Raw genomic sequence first — 20,839 nt, forward strand, 5'->3', positions numbered from 1 at the left:
AGCTTGTTGTTAGGGGTAAAATTGTATTTTTCAAAAGGTCCATTAGACGTTACCAAATTTATTGGAGACAAATTGATTTTTACGTGTGGGCAGCCGTACGTGTGGGCAGCCCTGCATGCCATTCAAGTGGCACATTCGAGGTCATTTAGTCACCAAATACACTGTTTTATAGCAGCATTGGAATCGTCATAATAGCCCCTCCACAATCAGGTAGTGCGTGTGGCTAATGGGCTTTCGATTTGACGCCAATGAAATTTTTTTTTCCTTTTTTTCTTTCTACTCAATTTTTGTGCATGGCACTTCAATATTTAAAGGCAACCCTTCAATTGTTTTCTCCTTTTAGATCTGGTCTATGTTATTTTTATTATTGCTTATTTTATTTCAAGTAGTTTATCAAATTGTTTTTTTTATTAATTTCATCCTCATTTAATTTTTTTCTATATCAAATTTGATCATTATTTTTTTATTACTATTTATTTAATTTAATTTTTAAAATTAGATGTTTTTGTGATTTCATCCTCCTTATTTTTTTTCCTATCAAAATTGATCTTCATGTTTGATTGCTATTTTTTTTCTTAGACAAGTTATTTTGAATTGATATTTCTATTATGGTTTCATCTTTGAACATTAAATTTATTGGGGATTGAGCTTCTTAATTAAATCCAAGTCTAGGATTTTACAAGTTACAGATTTAAAAAATTAACCTAAATTTTGAAGATTCGCCTGAGTTTGTTTTTTTTTCTTTTTTTTAAGCTCATGTTTTTTTAGTTTCATCATTCAATATTCATTTAATTGGAGATTGTGCTCTATTATTTTTTCAATTTGCTTTGTATTGGATTTTTTACTGATTTTGAAAATGACTTAGGTTATCTCACCCTTTTCAATATTAGGTTGTTAGATTAAGTTTCATAGTTTTATTCAATTTATTTTTGAAAGGATTACCACGGTATAACAACCAGGTTAAAGGTTTTGAGTGTTAGTCGGGTGGATTAGGTTCAAGTTCTTTCAACCTTTTTTATATTATATTTTTTTCTTTAATTCTGTCCTTTAATATTTTATTTACTAGAAATTGAGCTATTTACTAGAAATTGAGCTTCAAGTTATTTTCATTTTACTTTCTGTGATGTTATCGCATTCTCATTTAATTTTGTATTCGTTATTAGATAAGATCCTTGAACATTTGATTTTTAAAAAAATTTACTTGTTATTTCGATTTTATCTTTTAACATTTGATTGATTGAGAAATGGTCTCGTGTTTTTATCTCTCGGTTTCCTTTCTAAGGGGTTTTCCCAATCTTATACCCTTGATTAAGAACTAGCTGGTTAACCTAGTTTGATTCAAATATTTTTTTATGTTGCTTTTAAAAAAATACTTTTTCTTCTAACTTCACCCTTTATCATTGGATAATTTGATAATTGAGCTTAATGATTCTATTCAATTTACTTTTAGCGGAGTAACCTCGGTGTCGTGACCAATTCGTATATTTAACGTGTTAACTTGGATGTGTTTGGGTATGGGTTTTTTTTACCATTTTTAATAGTTTTTTTTTCACTTTATTTACCATTATTGTATTTTTTTTATTCATGTTATTGAATTATCCAAGGTTATTAAACTCAATTGAGTCAATAACTAGAGTCTCATATTTTTTTTCTTTTTTTAAAAATGTTTACATTGCCTTGATATTTTTTTTTACATTGAAAAAAATTAACTCAGTCGGCGACATAGTGTATACCACCTATCTAGTTATACACTATTAACAAAGGCTAATTCACCTTGGAAAAGCATTGGTCAGTATGAGAGGGATCAGAGTTAACTTGGGCCCCGTTTGTTTGCTGGAAAGTAGTTTCTTTTTGGAAAGTGAATTATGGAAAAATGAATTCCGGGAAAGTGAATTATTTTCTAATGTTTGGTAGTGTAATAGAAAATAAGTTGGAAAACACTTTCTAGTGTTTGGTTATGTCATGAAAAATAAGCTGGAAAATAACTTATTAATGTTTTATTTTTCTCAAGTTTATTAAAATAATGAGGAACAAATCTTATAAATTAAAAGGTTGAATGAGAATGAAATTGAAAAAAAATATATAATTTCATAAATGATCTCAAATAAAATAAATAATAATCAAAATAATAGAGATCAAATCTAAAAAATAAAAAAGATGAAAGATGAAGAAATTAAAATAATAATAATTAACATTTCATAAATTATTTCAAATAAAATAAGTAACAATAAAAAAAATGAGAATCAAATTTGATAGATAAAAAATTTCAATAAAAAAATAATAAGGGAAAAGCAAATAACAATTATAAAAATAAGGAAAATTAATATAAAAATTAAATTTTAAAAGATAAAATTGAAAAATAAATATTCAAAACAAAATATATATATCAATCAAAAGTTTGAGGATCAAATTTGATATAATCAGCAAATAATATGACATTTCTAAATTTTTCACAACTTTCAGAAAGTATTTTCCGCTCAAATTTTACAGGAAAACACTTTTCTGGAAAGCAAGCCAAATTTTTCTTTGACTGGAAAGTGTTTTCCGTTGACCAACTTTCCTAATAACAAATAAACACATGAAAGTTTGGAAAGTGATTTCCCGGAAAATGAATTCCGGGAAACAAACATAGCCTTGAACAATGTAAAGATGATTTTTCCTTCCCATAAAAAATCATTGAACTAGATATTGGGGGTAATACGATCTTTTCACAAGGTCCATTGATCATTATTAGATTGAACGAGGAAACATTGAAATTTTCTCATTTTTAAAGTATGTAAAATGACTTAATTATCCTTAAAAAAAATTAAAAAGTGGCATCTAGGAGATTTTTTGTATTTTCAACTTGGTTTTTAGTTATAATCAAGTTGACTAAGGAAAATATAGTATTTCAATGAATATAAATATAATTAAAAAATAAAAAATGGTTGGCACATGCAACACACACGCTAACGTGTGGGAGGCATTTGAAGTCTTTTAACAGTGCATGCGGCGTCTTCTGATAAATAAAAAATTATTTCAACTGTGCTGTTGGAATTCTCGCAACGTCTTCTTCTTACTAGGACAGTGCATGGCGTTATTGGTGGGACAATAACCCAATTTAACTAGGTTTTTTTTTTAGTTTTTCTCTTTAACATTGAGTTGTTTTATAATTTAAGAGGCTTAAATTATGTTTTTATTTTTACTTTTTTCTTGTTATTATTATTTTTTCAATTTATTTATTGTTTCTGTATGTTTTACATTAATTTTTTTTACCTATCACACGGCGAAATGCATGCCATAAATGTAGTATTCTTTAAAAGAAAGAACAAACAAAATGATACAAATGATATGAGGCATACGCTACGAAGCCCAATAAGGACTATAAAAACAAAAACACAGCCTACAGAATACTTGGGCCAAATATTTTTGCTTTGAAAATCACTTGGTTATTCTTTTATATTGGCTGGGAAATTAAAAGATAACGTAACTTTAGAGCATCTTTCATGTTGGCTGGGAAATTAATATTGCGCAATCCTCAAACTATCTTCACAAACGTGAAAATTTTGTTAAGGTGTGAATGAAAAAACTTGGTGTTTGTTAACACTTTAATTGAAATAGAAATCTATATTTGTAAATAGAAAATTGTGTTTTTTTGTTTATATATATATATATATATATATATATATATTCTGACATGGTTTTGAGAATGAAGAAAATTTCTAATTTTTTTGAAAACTTTATAAAATTCTTATAAATTTTGATTCGCTGTTTATTATTGATTGTGCTACCTAGAATAAGAGATTAAGTAATCCTGAGAAATAATATTGCAATCATAATGCTAGCACTAAAAAGTAGGCAATAAGTTGTTTTAAGATTAAATGATTGATCATTACCTTCGTTTACCTCTTCAAGTGTAATAACCCTAAAATTTCTAACAATTTATCTGAATTCATGAATTTTTTTTTTAAAAAAAATTTCTCCAGGGTTTTCCCTAACTTAGTCTATCCCAAGTTATCGACAATATCAATACTGGTCCCTAATAAACCATTTTCACAATTCAATATATCTATTTTTCTCTAACATTTCACAATAAACAATATTTTACATTCTTTGACATATTAATTCAAGGAATAATCATGTTAACTAAATTAAAGAAAAATAATTGTCTTAACAATTATACACATAATCACAGTTTAAATATTTAATATTCCTCCTTCAATCATATTTAATCTTTTAAATATTATTATTAAATAAATGATATTAACTAAGTACTTATATATATCACCATTATGCTTGGAAAATAATTACACAACAAAATACAAGTTAAATAAGCTAGTCATTTTAATTTAATACATACACAACAAAATACTCTTCAAAATATACAGAAAGTATTATTTTTTTTACATGACCAAAAGATCTACTAGTAATAGGGGTAATCTCTGATGCTACTAGGAAGCGCGATATTGAGATGAACCTACACGAAGATTTAAAAGATAACCATGGTCAATTAGAGCAATTAAAATTTGCATATATATATTAGTTACTCACAAAGAAATTTTTAAATTTACAACCTATCTCTCGAGTACTGGTCACAAATCAATAATTCAAAATCTAAAATTGTCCCCGCCATAGGGCGCTAGTTCCAAACCAGGATAACTAGACCACTAGTCGTCCATTCACAAGACACCAGTTCAAAACCAGGATAACTAGTCCATCAATCACCCATTTGCAGGCATCAATTCTAAACTAGGATAACTGGTCCACCAGTTGCCCATTCACAAAACAAATTATCATGGGAAAATTTATCATCATAGCGCATAAAATTTTATTGATCGTGGAGATAATTTAAATATCTAAGGTTTTAAAAAAATTCAAAGTGTTAAACACTTACTTGGTGTTTGTGTCCTGTTAGTTGAACCTGTCTACTGAGTGATTCATGTAGCCTCACCCACTCTTGCAGGTTTATTTTGTTACTAATTAAATTACTAAATCAATAATATCACTACATGATCAATTTAATTCTATATCAACAATATCAACTTGTCATCAATTTATAGTCAACAACACTAGCACATGGCTCATTTAATATCAATCAATAATATCAACTCATCATTAATATAATTACTTCATCAACAACACTAGTACATAACTCATTTAATTATCAATCAACAAAATCAATTCATTACTCATTTAATTATTTTATCAACAACATTACCACACAACTCATTTAATTATCAATCAATAATATCAAATCATCTATTATGGATTGCTAAATCACAATTCAAATCATCTCACACCTAATATTATGGATTGCTAAATCACAATTCAAATCAAATAAACACATTTCCACTATATGCATATTCTATGCTCTTTTGGCCAGCCATGGGTGCTTACTATAGGTATGTCTTCTTCATTGATTGTTTTTTTACTAATCTACCACCCTTATAAAACTCATCCAAATAATGTTATTATCAATTATTGATTCAATATTTTTATTTTTTTTCTAGACCAAAAGCCCCTCTCAAGAAAGGGAATTGATAATTTTTCTTCAATTTTTACATATTAAAATTTACTCATTATTATTTCATTTATTTAAACATTAATTCATCACAATTTCGTAGATCAACCCAATCAACCTCATAACTCATACCATAATTATACACTAACACAATTAAATGAAATTTTAATACACTAAATACATCTATTTAATTAAGAGGAAATGATTTGTTACCTTCTAACTCAAAGAAATAAGAAATGAAAAGCTTAAAATCACCATAAAAATTTCTTTCTTCTTTCCCCTTTATTTTCCTCTCAATACGGCCCCTCTAAGAAAAAAATTTCTTGTTTCCCTTTTTAGATTTTCTTGTTTAAATCATTGTATACTTTAATCACTAGTTTTATCTCTTGGGTGAATTGTTGTGGATGAATCTTGATAATTTTTCGCTCAATTTCTTCTCCCTCTCAAACCGTAATATGACTGGCCAAATATGACTAATTTCCACTCCCCACTTGTTTAAATATTTACAAGTTTTTTCCTTCCTTTTCATTTAAGAACTTCCTTATTTTGTTTTAAAACAATTTGACCTCAAAGTTTGACTTATTCAATTTTATCATTGTCCAACATTAATCTTCTTGGAAAATAATTTCTACTCCATTAATTTTTTATTTATTTATCTATTTATTTATATTTTTAAAATGTAAATCAAAATACAGGAATTTACCCTGGAGTTATATCGAGTATATTTTCTGTCAAAAAATAATGTAAGTTGATTTTTCTTTTCCTTGTTGAATTATATGCATGTTTTATGTTTTGTAGAAACCAAATCATTAGAGTAAAGAGGAACAACAATCTTAGGAACTATTTAATGTGTTCCTACAAATTTCACCAGCTAATTTAAATTGCTCCAATGCACCAGATGCTCAAGATTGGCATTAAATCTCTGAAGTAGCTTGTGAGGCCAAGGTTCTGCTCTTTGCTGGTAAGTTAGAATACCAGTGTTATAGATAACCAATGAAACAGAAACAGAGAGAGGCTACTAATGAAACCAAGGATGTAGGACGGAAAATATATTAGAATTCATGATGACAGACACAATTTCAACTACAGATCTGCCGAACATCCTTTTGTATCGGAAGACTAAAAGATGCATAATTTACATACAAAGCAAAGCAAGTGCAGGTATCTTACTTTGGCAGATGGTCAAACATAAACATTATCTAATTCCAAGGTTCAAGATGCGATGAAGAAAGATATGCTACAGATGCTTATAACCCCAAGGTTATACACAGTACTCAAACACAGTTAAGCAGAATGAACAGAGTAACTTCCTGAAAAAGTATGCAATAAAATCAACCAATACAATGTGCAAAGCAAAAACGATTCAAAATGGGATACAGCTTCGATATTCAGAAGCTTCATCGAAATGATGCACAAACCTCCTCAAGAATGTTGTTTCAGGGCACACAAAAGATGTAGCGCTTCTGCAATTTTTCTTAACCAAACATTTCAATACTAGAAATTCCAAAACCGTAGCCCTGGAAATGAGTCTCTTCTCCAAGCTAAATGCCATAAGCACTGAAGACTCCCAATCCAACTAGTTAACAAAAAGATCCATTACAGCCGTGATTTTATCCTTGGATGTTTCCATGAATCTTTTCTAATGCAGTAAGAATATCTGCCTCAGACAAGTCCCAACTTTTATAAGCATCAACCTTTTTTTCCCATGTCGATTTCTCATTGACATGAGTGAACTCATTCCAGCAACAAATATACGCTTAGAAAGATCAAACCCCATATCCCTCGCTTCCTCTACAAGGTTTTTGACTTTATCAAAATTCATTGAGAACACCCTAGGCCAGTAATAAACCAATTTAACGATATTCGATTCTAACTCTCCATTCTCACGCCAAAGGTTGGCCTTACTTGCCATATCCCTTTCGCAATAGAAAGTACGAACAAAAGGGTAGCGATTGATAGCTACAACAGTCTTCTCATCAGATTTAACCAAACCTTTCAAGAAACTAAAAGTTGGGATAATGTGGTTTTTTAAGCCTCTGACCAAAAGCAAAGGGTGTTTTGCAATATCAGAGCGAGAAAGTCCTATGGAGTTGAAGAAATCCAATTTGGGAAAAAGGGCATCCTCAGGATTGCAGATACGGAGTTTAGCATGTGATTTGACAATATTTAAGATTTGGGTTTGTGAGAAACCATGATTTTTGAGCAAGGAAAGAACCGAGTCAGGGTTTCAAAACAGACATTCTTGGAAACAATAAGAGCAGATTTAGGAGAGAACCCACATGAATTTATGAGGTAAGAAACAGTTAACGAGTGTTGATTTGTAGCACTTGTAATGCTTGAGATGCATCTGGACGAAGACGATACTGAGATTGATGAATTTTTCCAACAACCCTAACATTTTTGCAGAGAAACCCAACAAGCTCATTACTTTTTAAAATGTTCCTTTTTAAATACTTTAAAATAATATATATTTTTTAAAAAATATTTTTTATACATCAAAACAAATAAAAAAACATAAAAAAAATTAATTAAAAAAATAACACCAACAAAAACAAATACTATCTTCACCCTCTAATGAGTCTTTGCTCTGTAATAGATTGCGTAGCCAGGATACCAACCTTAGTCTTTTTATCACCCTTTTATTTTCTTAAAGAGTTAATAATAGCTTAGTCCCTATACTTTAATAAAATTAATTAATTAATCCTTATAATCTTAAAATTATTTTCATTCTTACCTCGTAATCTTAAAATTATTTTACTTCTTACCTTGTTAAATCATTTATAATTTTTAAGTCTTTATAAGATAAGTAGTTCACATTACTATTACTACTAGAATATTTTTCATAATAAAAAAATATTCAAGTTGCCAACAACTTTTTAATAATTAGTGAGTTAATTTTGAAACTTTTTAATCTAACTCTTTACCTAACCCAAATTTTAAATTAAATAGTGTGAGAGTTGCTCTAATTTGACATGATTATTTTGACGAGTTTAATGATAACTCAGACAATCAGCAAAAACATGTTATGGCTTTAAATAAAAATCTCAAAGTCACATAATTTTTCTAAGATATTAAAACGATAATATTTTGGATCGATTCAGGTTTTGTGGCCCAACCCACAAACTCACGACCTAGGCTATGGACTCTACTAGGTTTAACATTTTTAAAAAAACTATTTTTTATTTAATTATATGATAAAAAAATAGTAGCTTATAAAATCGAACGCCAACTCAATGCCGAGATGTTTGTTTGAGATTGCAATAACCCCATAGAAAACAAATTAAATCAAAATATAAAGTTTGATTCTTAATCAATCCAAGTTGACCTGTTAAATTTACGACCCAAGTCATAGAATCCATTGAGTTCAACAATTTTTTTTATAATTTTTTATTTAATTTTATAATTAAAAAAATAAATGTTTGTAAAATCAATTATCAACCCAATATCAAGTTGCTTGTTTGAGAATGTGATAACTCCATAGAAAACAAACCAAAATAAATTATGAAACCCGATTTCCAATCAAGCCAAGTTAACCAAATTATGTGATTTGGGTCATAGACACCATTAGGTTTAGTAACTTTATTCTTTCTAAAGCTAATTTTGTTTAAATATATGATTAAAAAATAGATACTTGTAAATTTAAGCACCAACTAAATGTTGGGGTATTTTATTTAGATCATGATAAAATTACAGAAAAAAATCAAAACAAATTACATAGCTCAATTCAAAATCAACAAAAATCTTGAAGGATAAAATAAAAAAAAATCAGTAAGAAAAATCAATAAAAACCCAATTTTAAAAATTAAATTCAAATTTGTTTTTTAAAAACTAAAAAAGAAATAGGCACACGAGCATGGAGTAGGCCCATGCACCCGAGTTGCTTGTTTATATATTTTTTACCTTTTACAAGGGCGGATGATAATATATCTATTCCTTTAAAAAAAAAAAAAAATGGTGGCTCGAAAGTATGGCAATCAACTTCAAGGGGTAAACCCATTTTCAAGTTGAAAACACTCAAAAAAACACTTTAGGGATCTCAATAAACTTGTTTATGGTCTTAAATTAGTATTTAATTGGTTCAAAAATAAAAAAAACAACCTAAATAAAAAAAACCTCATAAGTACTAATCTATTTTTTTCAGTAAGATAAAGAGAAAAAAAGCTTAAATGGAACTCGTCGATACCAAAAACAACAAGTTTCGTTGTTGAAAATTGACTATTCATCAATTTTCTTTTTTTTTTTGTTATTTTTCAGTTACTCTCTTTTTCTTTCCTCTTTCAAACCGAGGGAATGCAAGGAAAAATAAAATTTTGGATCAATTCATTTATTTTTCAAGCTAAAGAACCCAAAATGATTTTTGACAAAACCCAAAGGAAAAAGTTGTGGAAAAGGCACTAACACATTCTTTTTTTTTTAAAAAAAGAGCTTTAATTTTTTTGATACAATTTTGATCTTTTCTCTTTTAATTTTTCTCGGATAATAAAACCAAATTATTCTTCATAAAATTAATCATTAAGACAATTGTGGGATAATTTTTTTGAGATTGAGATAACTATTTAAAAAGTATATCAAAATAAATCAACCCCAAATCTTAATCAACATAATATTAAAGAATCCAATTAAAATTGAAAAAAATTGATGATTGAAGGAAAAAAAAAACAATAAAAAAACTATAGTTGACTATTTTTTTTTTAAAAAAAGCTAAAGGCCTGCCATTGCTTTTTTTTTTTTTTAATTTCTGGTCCCCTCATCTTGATTAAAAAACAATTCAGACCAAATCATTAACCTCGAACTCTATCAACACAAAATAATTTTTTTTTTTAAATCCAATGATTGAATGAAAAAAACCCCAAAAAAAACATTGTACGAATTTACAGCTCTTTACCTCATAAGCCACAGTATTTCACTGGCGGCTTTTTTTTTTTAATTGTTAGGGAAAAAATCGTTCTTTGTGATTGGCATCTTCCTCTTACGCATGGGATCCACATATAATTATTATTGCAGTGAATATCGCAATTCACACGGGAAAAATCAATTGCAAGATTAAATAATAAATAAATATCTTCAAATTAAATTATCCATATATAATATATTACACTTGTCGGAAAACCGACTTAACAGGCAGGCTGGTTGGCTAGAGAACCAGGTTGTAGTCATCATAAAGAAAAGCAAAGAATCTTAACCGTTATTAATCCTTGTATATTATTTTTCAAGAACAAGAAATGGAAAATTAATATAATTGAGCAGTACAATAATTGTAGAGATATCAGGGTTGACAAGATAAGTTGTTATGGATCGCTTAATCCGCAAGATCAGGCCTTACCTTCTGGCTTGGCATCACCGATCTCGTTCTAGTACTACTACTTTCCTTTCTTGACTTCTTGATTTCTTCCCTCTTCTTTTCTTGTAATAATCTTTGTATATGGAAAACAATTCTCATGTCCTTTGAGTTCTTTCGCAATGACTGTGATCATGTGATTATGGTTTGACCAAAACTTTCTTTTGATTGAATTAGTTCCTGGATTTTGATGAATTTTATGCTTGGAAATGATAATCTGTTGAAACCCTCGACTCAATTTTGCAGAATCTTTAATGGGGTAGTGCTCAACTTTTCTATACTCCTTGCGTTGGAGTTTTAGTGGTAGGAATTTAGCTTAGAATGCAAAAAATGGAAATTTAAGAAACTATCTCGAAGAGACAGCCTAGTTTCTCTCTAGTACTATCGATTCCGCTGAATAGATTAGTAACAGTAGATTGAATGGCATTAAAATTGATTGTGCACGAAATCTTGTATTGGTTTGATTGAGGTTTTCTGTGTCTCTTCGATTTGGTTTCTGTTTCAGGTCCAGAATCGTTAGTGAGGCGCTTCTCATACAAAGATATAAAGAGGGCGACGGATGGTTTTCATCGTATAATATATAGCAATTCTCATGGGGCTGCCTACAGGGCTAGATTTCAAGATGGTGAGGTTGCGTTGGTAAAGGAAGTAAAAGACTTGAATCAAGGAAAGGACAATTTTTTAAAAGAAGTTCAACTCTTGGGGCAGTTGCATCATCGCCACCTTCTTGCACTTAAAGGCTTTTCCACAGGACATAAGAGGTTTGATGGCTGCCTTTTGAATTGTTTTATAGTGGATACTGCTTCTACTTTCTGTAAAGCATAAAGATTTAGAGTCTAAGCTTATTGTGAGGATTTGCAGAAAAGTGCATATGGTGAGTTTGAGTATGTGTCTGTGCATCAGTGCGTGTTTGATCGATTCTGGGGGGACGTATACTCAGCAGGAAACTATTTCCTGGTTCAGGGGGTAAAGAGATGGGCAGCCATAGGTTTTAATCTTACCTAACATAACCTAGTGATCCAGAGTTGTTTGAATTAAATTGAAGATTGAATCCAAACTTCAAATTGTAATGTTGGGACAATGTACCGTGTTATCATGCTCAAATGTGAATCTAAAGCTATGAAAAGAACTAACATGGTCTGTTAATTTAACAAAATGATGTTTTTCCCAAAATGTTGTGAGATTGCCAGCTCAAATTGATTCGTTTATGTTCCTTCTAAAGCATATCTGTTTTCATGGATAACTCCGCAATGGAGCAAAGACTGCTCTAATTTTTCACTTATGTTTTATCACATTTTACAGGTTGCTAGTGTATGACAACATAGAAATGGGAAGCTTGAAGGAACATCTCAATGGTAATCCTCAGGGAAGAATTTCTATCTGATGCATGGTTCCAAACTTCAATTCTTAACAAGTGATTGGCTCGTGGCAGATCCTCTTAAAACTCCCTTGAATTGGAGAACAAGGTTACAAATAGCCATTGGTGTAGCAGCTGCTTTGGTAAGTCATGAATCATGATATTGAAATGTTCATAGCTTTTAGCGTAGCGTGTGCCCGCAGGCTCGCCCCAGTCGATAGCTTCATACTCATGGATATTCGATTCTGCAGGAATACTTGCTTCTCTTCAGTAACCCACCAATATATCATGTTTCCATCAGCGCAAGTAACATAATGCTAGATGAAAACTACATCGCAAAGGTATGTTTATCTTTCTTTCCTTTACATTGCTAGTATATGGTCACAAATAGTTCAATTTTCTTATGTTTAAGTAGTGTTGGTTGTGTCAAACTTGAGAGGGACATTATGCAGTAAAGGATCATCCCTTTTCTCTTGACAGATCTCCGATGTCGGCCTTATTAATTCCATTGGAGCTAATGTAACAGTGCCTCATTCCTCGAATTCGGAAGGTTGTTTTCAGTCATCATCCCTGCAAGGAATTCAGATGCTTTCTTAGAATTGCTTGTGACTTATTCTTGTCTCACACCGCAGATTGCATGGACAACACATGTGGAAACTTAACTTTTCAGCTTGGTGTGCTAATCCTGGAGCTGATAACTGGTCAATCATCAGAGAACGGAATCACGGATTTAATCCAGTGGATCCAAGAGTCCCGTTATCGCAGTTCGATTCAGAAGATGATTGACCCGGATCTTGGAAACAATTATGACTCTAGAGAGCTTAAAAATCTTCTAGCTGTAGCAAGATTGTGTATAAAATCTGGGGATAAGCCAAAATTTTCTATTCCCCAGATATTTAGGTATCTCCAGAAGAAAGCAGAAAACACATGTAATTAGTGTCTGCACTCCCACACTTCTCTTGAATGAAATTCTTTCATTTGTTGAAATCCAAACCCATTGTCTTCCTGTACACTGTTTGTTCCTTTTAACCACATTTTTTTCTCCAATTTATATCCTTCTCTTTAGAGGCTTATTGTACTTTTATTTTGATTTTTTCATAATTTTCATTTTCATGTAGTGTTCGGGGTAAATTGGTATCTTGATTGATATAATAATAATAATAATAATAAGTGGTTAGCTAGTGTAAATTGATATCAGTTTTATTTTTTAGTTATTTATATATATTTAATTTTAAAAATATTATTTTATTTCATCTATATTTTTTTATATATATTTTATAGAAATAAAAAATATTTATAATTTCTCCATTTAAATTTACACAACCTGTGTGTACGAGTTAGATTCAATAGGATGGACATCAAACAACTCTCCTAAACGCTATTAGATTCCTCAGGAACTTTATATATTGCTTTCTTTGGTGATATTCTGTCTTGGCAACTGCTGTTTCATACGTAGCAAAGTGTCCTGACCTCAAATTCAAATTCAACTTACCAGAAGCCGATTCAGATTCAAGATAGCAAGTTCTGAAACAGCACTCCAATTTTTGGTGCCCTTAAATGCATTGTGGATGCGGTATGAACTTGGAGGAAATGAATATATTGAAAGCAAATGCAATTTTGCCAATACGAGACGACAAAACACTTGACATTTTAATTTCACTGTCAAGAGTAACATATAGTGCCAAAAGGAAGGCCGATCCTGAAACATTTTTCGAAATCATTAGATGTTTCACAAGTTCAAAAGGATAGATAATGTCCTCCGTGCCCATTCCAAAAGAAAGTTACTGCAAGCCCTTTGGTTTCCACATTCCTACACTATTCAGTTCAGTTCCCTCACTGCTGGGCGCATTGGACTCTCTGACCGCCATGAGGCATTTCCTCATCCTCATCATAAGCTTCCTCACGAGCCTGCTGCTTCCTCCTCATTTCCTCTTCAATGTTAACATCGTGCAGTGTAGTCTCCTCACACTCGTCCAGCTCCATATCTGTCAACTGGCTTGATGGCCTCGGCAGAATAGTCTCTATTGCTTTAACCTGATCAGGAGTCAGAGAATCAGGGAAATCCACAGTGAAGTGGATATACAACTTCCCTTTCATGAATGGCCTTTGGTACATCGGCATACCCTCATCGTTGATTGCCTTGAATGAATCTGCATGTTGCATGAGCGAATATAGTTACACAATGACATCAAGCAGAAAATTGACTTGAATTATAGTTTATACATCCACGTCATTTACCAGGTTTGACAGCTTCACCAGGGTTAGATTTGATAAGAAGCTGCCTGCCATCAAGGTGTGTCAATACAAATTGGAAGCCACAGAGGGCCTCAGTGAGAGGCAGAGTGTGTTCCACAAAAAGATCATCCCCCTTTCTCTTGAATTTTGGATGTTCCTTCTGCTGAAGGACGAAGACTATATCACCAGTGACTGTATCCGGCTGCAAAACATCACAAGTCCAGTTAGTGATGCTCAAAACAGCAGCACAATCAAAATTAACAAGGATATACACACACCGCTTCATCAGCTTCACCAGGGAAGGTAATTTTCTGTCCATTCTGCATGCCCTTCTCCACTATAACTTCCAAAACCTTCTTCTCCGGCACAATCTTCTCCCCTTTGCACTGTGGGCAACGATCCTTATCACTAATGGTCTCACCCGTTCCCTTGCATTCATTGCAAGGATGCTGCATCTGTTGAATCATTGAAGGGCCAAGTTGCCTTATTGAGACTTTCATGCCACTTCCCTGGCAGCCAGTACACTTCATCGACTCTCCAGATTTCGATCCTTTTCTGTTAATCACCATGCATTATATAAATTCCATGACCATCATTCATTATAAATCAATTAAAATGTGTCTTGAAAACATGTATTAGAGAAGCCCAAAATTATGCGACTTTGACATTTTTCTATCCCATGTCAACAACATTCCAAATATAATGCATAGACACACACAACAGTGAAATACTCACCCATTGCACTTAGAACAAATCACATTCCGGGTTAAGGAAAGCTTCTTTGACGTGCCAAGGTACAAATCCTCCAATGACACCTTCAATGGATGAACCACATCCTCTCCCCGTCTCTGCCTCCTTCCTCGGCTACCACCACCTAATCACCAGACAGACATGATCAAACCTCTACAAACACTGAGTTCAAACATGATGACTATAAACAACACCATAACAGACAGACATGAACGGAGATTAGACTAATCTTACCACCGAAAGGATTCCCACCGAAGAAAGACTCAAAAATATCGAAAGGGTTATGGCCAGCACCGCCACCGCCCATCCCTTCCTTTAGGGCCTCTTCCCCATACTGATCATAAATTTCGCGCTTTTCAGGATCACTCAGAACCTCATACGCCTGAGCCAGCTCTTTAAACTGCAATAATTTTCAGTATACTCCATCATCACTCCTCATTCATCAAAAAAAGACGAGCAACTTCCTAATAATCCCAAATCATTTTGATAAAAAAACCCTCTAAACCAACAAATATTTCACTCAATAAAGATTAATTTTATTTATTCTCAACAATTCATCCATCGAGACTAAAAACGCAAGAAAAAATGATGAGAAAAAAAAAACCACATGGGTTGTTGAAAATAACAGGAAGAGAAAAGATTATGATACCTTCTCAGGATCACCACCTTTATCAGGGTGATTCTTGATGGCAGCTTTCCTATAAGCCTTCTTCAAATCATCTTGACTAGCATTCTTTGACACCCCTAGTATCTCATAGTACCTTGTGTTATCACTCTTCTTTGGTGCTCTCCCAAACATCTTCTCTCTTCTCTCTCCAAATCAAACAATCAAACACCCAAATAACGAAAACCCACAAACGATCAAGAACTCTTGGCGTTTAATTTTACAGAGCTGCGTGTATCTCTGTGTGTAGAAGGCTCTGGACACGCAAAGAAGATGCTGGTTCGTTAAAACCGGTTTGGGTATTTATAGGAGAGAAGCTTGTGCGCGTTTCCATTGATGGACGGTTGTGATTTGGGTTCTAGTTTTTGGAAGAGGAAGGGTCTAGAATTTTAAGAGTTTTTTCGCTCTCTTTTCCTTTTCAAGATTATTTCTTCTAATTTAGATTTTTTTTTGTCATTTCATCAAACTATATTTTTTTAAAAAATTAAAATTTTGTAATTTAAAATTATTTTTTTAAATTATTTTAATATATTGATATTATAAATAATTTTTTTAAAAATAAAAAGATATTATTTTAATGTATTTTAAAGTAAAAAATATTTTAAAAAACAATCTTCATCATACTTTCAAATAGACATTTAAAGATGATATTTTCAAACCTTATTTCAATTCCAAACCCGATGGATATTAATCTAATATGATCCAAATGAGTTATATTTTTAGATAATTACTTTACCTAATAGAAAATAAATACGATATGAATATTATCAAAATCTATTGAAACCTATCCCAAGATATATATATTTATATTATATAAATATATATGTAAAATATTTATATATTTTGAATTTAATATAATATATAAATATCTCAATATTGATATAATATATATGCGTACATATAATATTTATCATTTTATTATTTAATACACACATATATAATTTTTATATATACATACACGACCCAAATAAGGTCAAATTCAAATTTTGACGTAAATTTTTTTACCATCCAGTTTTACTCTATTGAGCATGACTCCAAATCAAACTATTAGATCGAGCTGAAACTTTACCAGAAGATTCCAAATGTATTTTTCTATGTTAGGATAAAATTTTAGGTGAATTGGAGTTCGAGACGGCCTTGCGATATATGTCAAAATAGGTTGTACATATTTTGTTATTTACTTACTTTTGACTTGTATACTTTCTATTTAGCAATGATCATTTTTCTATAAGGATATGGTAGCTTATTTTAGAAATTTCTTAGTTCTACAATATTTAATGGACTGGAACATAATTTCCAAGTATACCAAGGATTCATTAATGTTTCAAAATCCTTTTCTTATAGGTTATCTAGGTTATTGTGGTATTTAATGACAAATTGGTTTCTAAGATCATTGGGCAACATTGTAAGCTATAAATAAGCCTTATATCAGACTTGTATTGTTTTTTTTTCTTCTTCTCTTCTCACGACAATATAGGAATTAAACTCATGGACTTTATTTCTTTTACATCAGCTACAATCCAAGACTTGTTTGAGCTTAATTAATACTTTGTTTTCATTTAGGATTCAAGGCTTGTTTCGAACAGGGTTAGGGCTTACTAATATAGGTTTTGGATCAGTTTTGCAAGCAGATCAATTTAGCCCATAAGGATAGATCCATCAGGGTTAATTTTTTAAAAATACTTTAACTCTTGTAAGCTTAAGTTTCAGTAATTTTTTTTTCAATAATACTTTAAAACTTTTCAGTTTAACGTGTGAAAGAGATTATTGTATTTTTTGGTTATGAACTGAATCTGACTTATCAAAGATTAACTAACTTTGTGGCATTATCCGACTTCATTCCAATAGTGTTGGTGTCTTAGACAAGTTTTCATTGTGTCACACTCTTATCAAATCTCTTTCGGCTTTCTAATATCAAATCTTAATTTTAATTATGGGTTACGTGATCATAAGGTTCACGTTAATTAGTATCAGAGCTAGGTGTTGCGATGTCGCGGTCACATAAATTAATTACTCTAGCTTAAACAAACAAGATAGTATAGAGCAAGTAAGATGCCGATCACACGAGGAAGATCTAGTTTAGGTCTTTATGTTAGATGATTCAAAGTTGGGGTTTTTGAGGTTATCTAAGCTATGCTATAGTAAACAGAATAAAACAATCAAACTAAATTAAATAAATCCGAAACTTATCAAGAGAAAAACCTTGGTTTGAAGTAAACATCTACCTACAAAAATTAAAATTGATCACTGAAACGATATATCAATTTATATTCTATATATCTATCTTTCCTTAACATTAGTCAGTTAACCGATCCACAGTGTAACTAACTCTAACTATTAAACAACCATAGTATTCGCACTAGTAATTTAATTCAATGGCAGCCTTAAGAAGTATATAGGTTGATAAATCTAGATAACATAACTCTTTGCAGTCTATGTTCAATTTAATTGAATATTTTTCCTAAGATTAACAACATAGATCTGCCATAATTATTAAACCTAGTTGCTTCACAAGTTCAAATATCACAACTCCAGTTTTAATAGCAAACTTAGCAGTAGATTGGTTTAGAATAATAATTTAAAGTCTGCTATAACAATCAAACTAAACAATCATAGAAAATAAACAAAGAAAAACATTCATATTCATTATATAAATTGAAAAGAAAAAATAGAATAGATCTCATAGTTTTTAAAATCCAAAGGTTTATGTATCTTTTCAACCAAGAAAAATAACTTAGCCTTATATGTCTATTGAAAAACTAATGAATAGAACAAATGAGAACATATTTTTGGGCATAGGAGAAAATGGTGGAGTTTTTCTTTTTCTTTCTGGCCACCTCTGCCTTTTCTTTATCTCTTTCTTTTTATTTGATAGGAAACCCTAATCCCCATATCTCTCCAATCCATTTGTATTCTCTAAAAATATAAAAACAATCATTTCTAATCCACATTTAAGTAAGTTAGACTTGTTTCTTCACAAAACTTGTCTGCTAGTAGAATTATAAGTTGTCTTAGAAAAATCATATCTATCTTATATGAACTCCTTTTTAGTTGGAATTTGGTAGGCTGATAGGTATTTGATTTCAGAATTAAAAAAAAATTGAGTTTGCATTAAATGGACTTCTCTAACTCAATATATTTAAGTCGGAATGGTCAAAGGTCAAAACTGGCAGAATGCAAGACATGTCTTTGAAGGCTGTGATTTCCATCCTTTTTTTTTCATGTCATATTTGTAAGGAAATGTATGGATGTTAGCTTTCTAATACCACTAGAATCACTTCATTTTGACCTTATAACTCAAGTTCAGCATAAAACATTAATTAGAGGTCAAATCTGCCAATATTTGACATGGGTAAGAACATGGTTTGGATTTTATCTCCAATTTACTCTTTTCGAATCTCACATCCAAAATACCTTCAAAACATAAAACAAAGATTATCAAGGCATTTTATATATAAAACATGAACAAAATACTATGTAAATATGGGTAAAACTATCAAATAATATGGTTGCATCACCAGGTTCTAAAATCAGGTCATATCTTTTTAAAACTTTCTTTTTCCCAGTGTTCTTTAAGTTTTTAGTGTTTACATCAATTTTCTTCTTTTTTATGTCTACGACATCCTAATTCATAAAAAAATTGTTTTTTTGTTACTGTCTCTAAACATATCAGTAACATAAAAGATAAAAAAACAAGAGATAAGAAAAGATGTTATTTAAAGCTTGTTACAATTCCGCCGTAGAAATACAACTCATAAAGAACCCTAAGCAAATCACCTTAAAATTAATTAAAATTTCATTTAATTTTACTTGGGTTGAAATTGCATGAAATATTAATTTGCGCTTATTTCGATATCTTTACTTGAGATTTTAATTCGATGTTCAATTTTACCACAAAATAATGCACGAGTTTCGATACCTAGGAATAAGAGAAGAACCTATAAACCAAGGTCTGTAGTTTTTTTGGGTATCAAGATACTGCATATTGAATTCGATGTCATTTCGATATTGTTTGGTTTGAGTTTCAATTTTGATGCTTTAAAATTATGTAATAGGTCAGATTTGCATCAAGTTCCAAAACATGTTTGTCTAATATTTGTTTAAACCAAAATCAGTTTGTTTATGTTATTTTTGGGTTATTTATGAGTCAAATAAATGTCTTTATTAATTTTCACTTCTGTTTTATTTCGCATCTTTGTTTCGTCCATAATTTGTATGAATTTGCATTACTACTCGTTAAATTATAATCGTAATTTTGTTTTGTTTGTTTTCAGTATATTTATTGATTCTTAAGTCTATATTTATAATTGGATTACATTGTGAAAGCCATTAAGTTCTATTCATTGATTTTTAGTTCCAAAAGAACCACAAGAAAGTGAGATGAGAGGTAAAAGGCGTAGTGAGAACAATTGAGTGAAAAACCTTAAATTGTGTGAAACATGAGAGTGGTGAGGATATATTTTTATTGCTACTAATTATTTTTTGCAGATTCAAAGATGTCTAAAAATAATGACATGGCGACATTGAAAGTGGATAATACCTTTCAGATGCAAGCTTTCACCAAATAACTTGAGTTGTTGACTAGGGTGATGAAAGAGCTTAAAGATGATATGGATTCGATGAAGTAACAAATTAGTAGAGATGATTGAGGAAATTCAATATGAGTAAGGAAGAGAAACAAAGGTTACATGTTTCAAATATTTATGATCATAATGCTTATATGAAGTTAGATAAAGAGCGCGAGGCTAAACGAATTGCAAAGATTTATAAAAAACAAATAAAGAACATGAAGAATGGAGAGCTTCAATTCAACGCTAAAATGATGGAAAAAAGGTAGTAATGGTTACCATTCAAAAATATAAACGCAAGTGAATGACAAGACGTGCTTATTTGAAATTATTATCGGCTACTATTTTCATATAATGTTGCTGGAGGCAAGTGCGTGCAAGAAAGAACTCTAAAGGCTTCAATAAAAGGCTATGTAATTGTCCATTA

General features: G+C 30.8%; 2 protein-coding genes and 1 long non-coding RNA gene across 3 annotated transcripts; 1 reads left to right on the top strand and 2 right to left on the bottom strand.

Annotated features, from left to right (window-relative positions):
- Positions 1–6,536: 6,536 nt before the first annotated feature.
- LOC133679926 (uncharacterized) lies at positions 6,537–8,095 on the bottom strand. The gene is made up of 2 exons (XR_009836228.1): positions 7,493–8,095; positions 6,537–7,416 (listed from the first exon to the last, which is right to left on the bottom strand). It is a non-coding gene; the product is annotated as an uncharacterized LOC133679926 (long non-coding RNA).
- A 2,520-nt stretch (positions 8,096–10,615) lies between these two features.
- Positions 10,616–13,246, top strand: LOC133680016 (probable receptor-like protein kinase At1g49730). The gene is made up of 7 exons (XM_062102796.1): positions 10,616–10,854; positions 11,344–11,599; positions 12,141–12,193; positions 12,271–12,338; positions 12,447–12,536; positions 12,676–12,745; positions 12,828–13,246. Exons 1-7 carry the CDS (start codon positions 10,791–10,793, stop codon positions 13,130–13,132), a joined length of 906 nt encoding a protein of 301 aa, XP_061958780.1. The 5' UTR covers positions 10,616–10,790; the 3' UTR covers positions 13,133–13,246.
- A 573-nt stretch (positions 13,247–13,819) lies between these two features.
- LOC133680015 (dnaJ protein homolog) lies at positions 13,820–16,130 on the bottom strand. The gene is made up of 6 exons (XM_062102795.1): positions 15,830–16,130; positions 15,415–15,580; positions 15,166–15,304; positions 14,709–14,985; positions 14,434–14,632; positions 13,820–14,345 (listed from the first exon to the last, which is right to left on the bottom strand). The coding sequence occupies exons 1-6, from the start codon at positions 15,977–15,979 to the stop codon at positions 14,029–14,031; spliced, it is 1,248 nt and encodes a 415-aa protein (XP_061958779.1). The 5' UTR covers positions 15,980–16,130; the 3' UTR covers positions 13,820–14,028.
- Positions 16,131–20,839: the final 4,709 nt, after the last annotated feature.

This window comes from Populus nigra, chromosome 19 (assembly GCF_951802175.1).
Source record: "Populus nigra chromosome 19, ddPopNigr1.1, whole genome shotgun sequence".
NCBI lineage: Eukaryota > Viridiplantae > Streptophyta > Magnoliopsida > Malpighiales > Salicaceae > Populus > Populus nigra.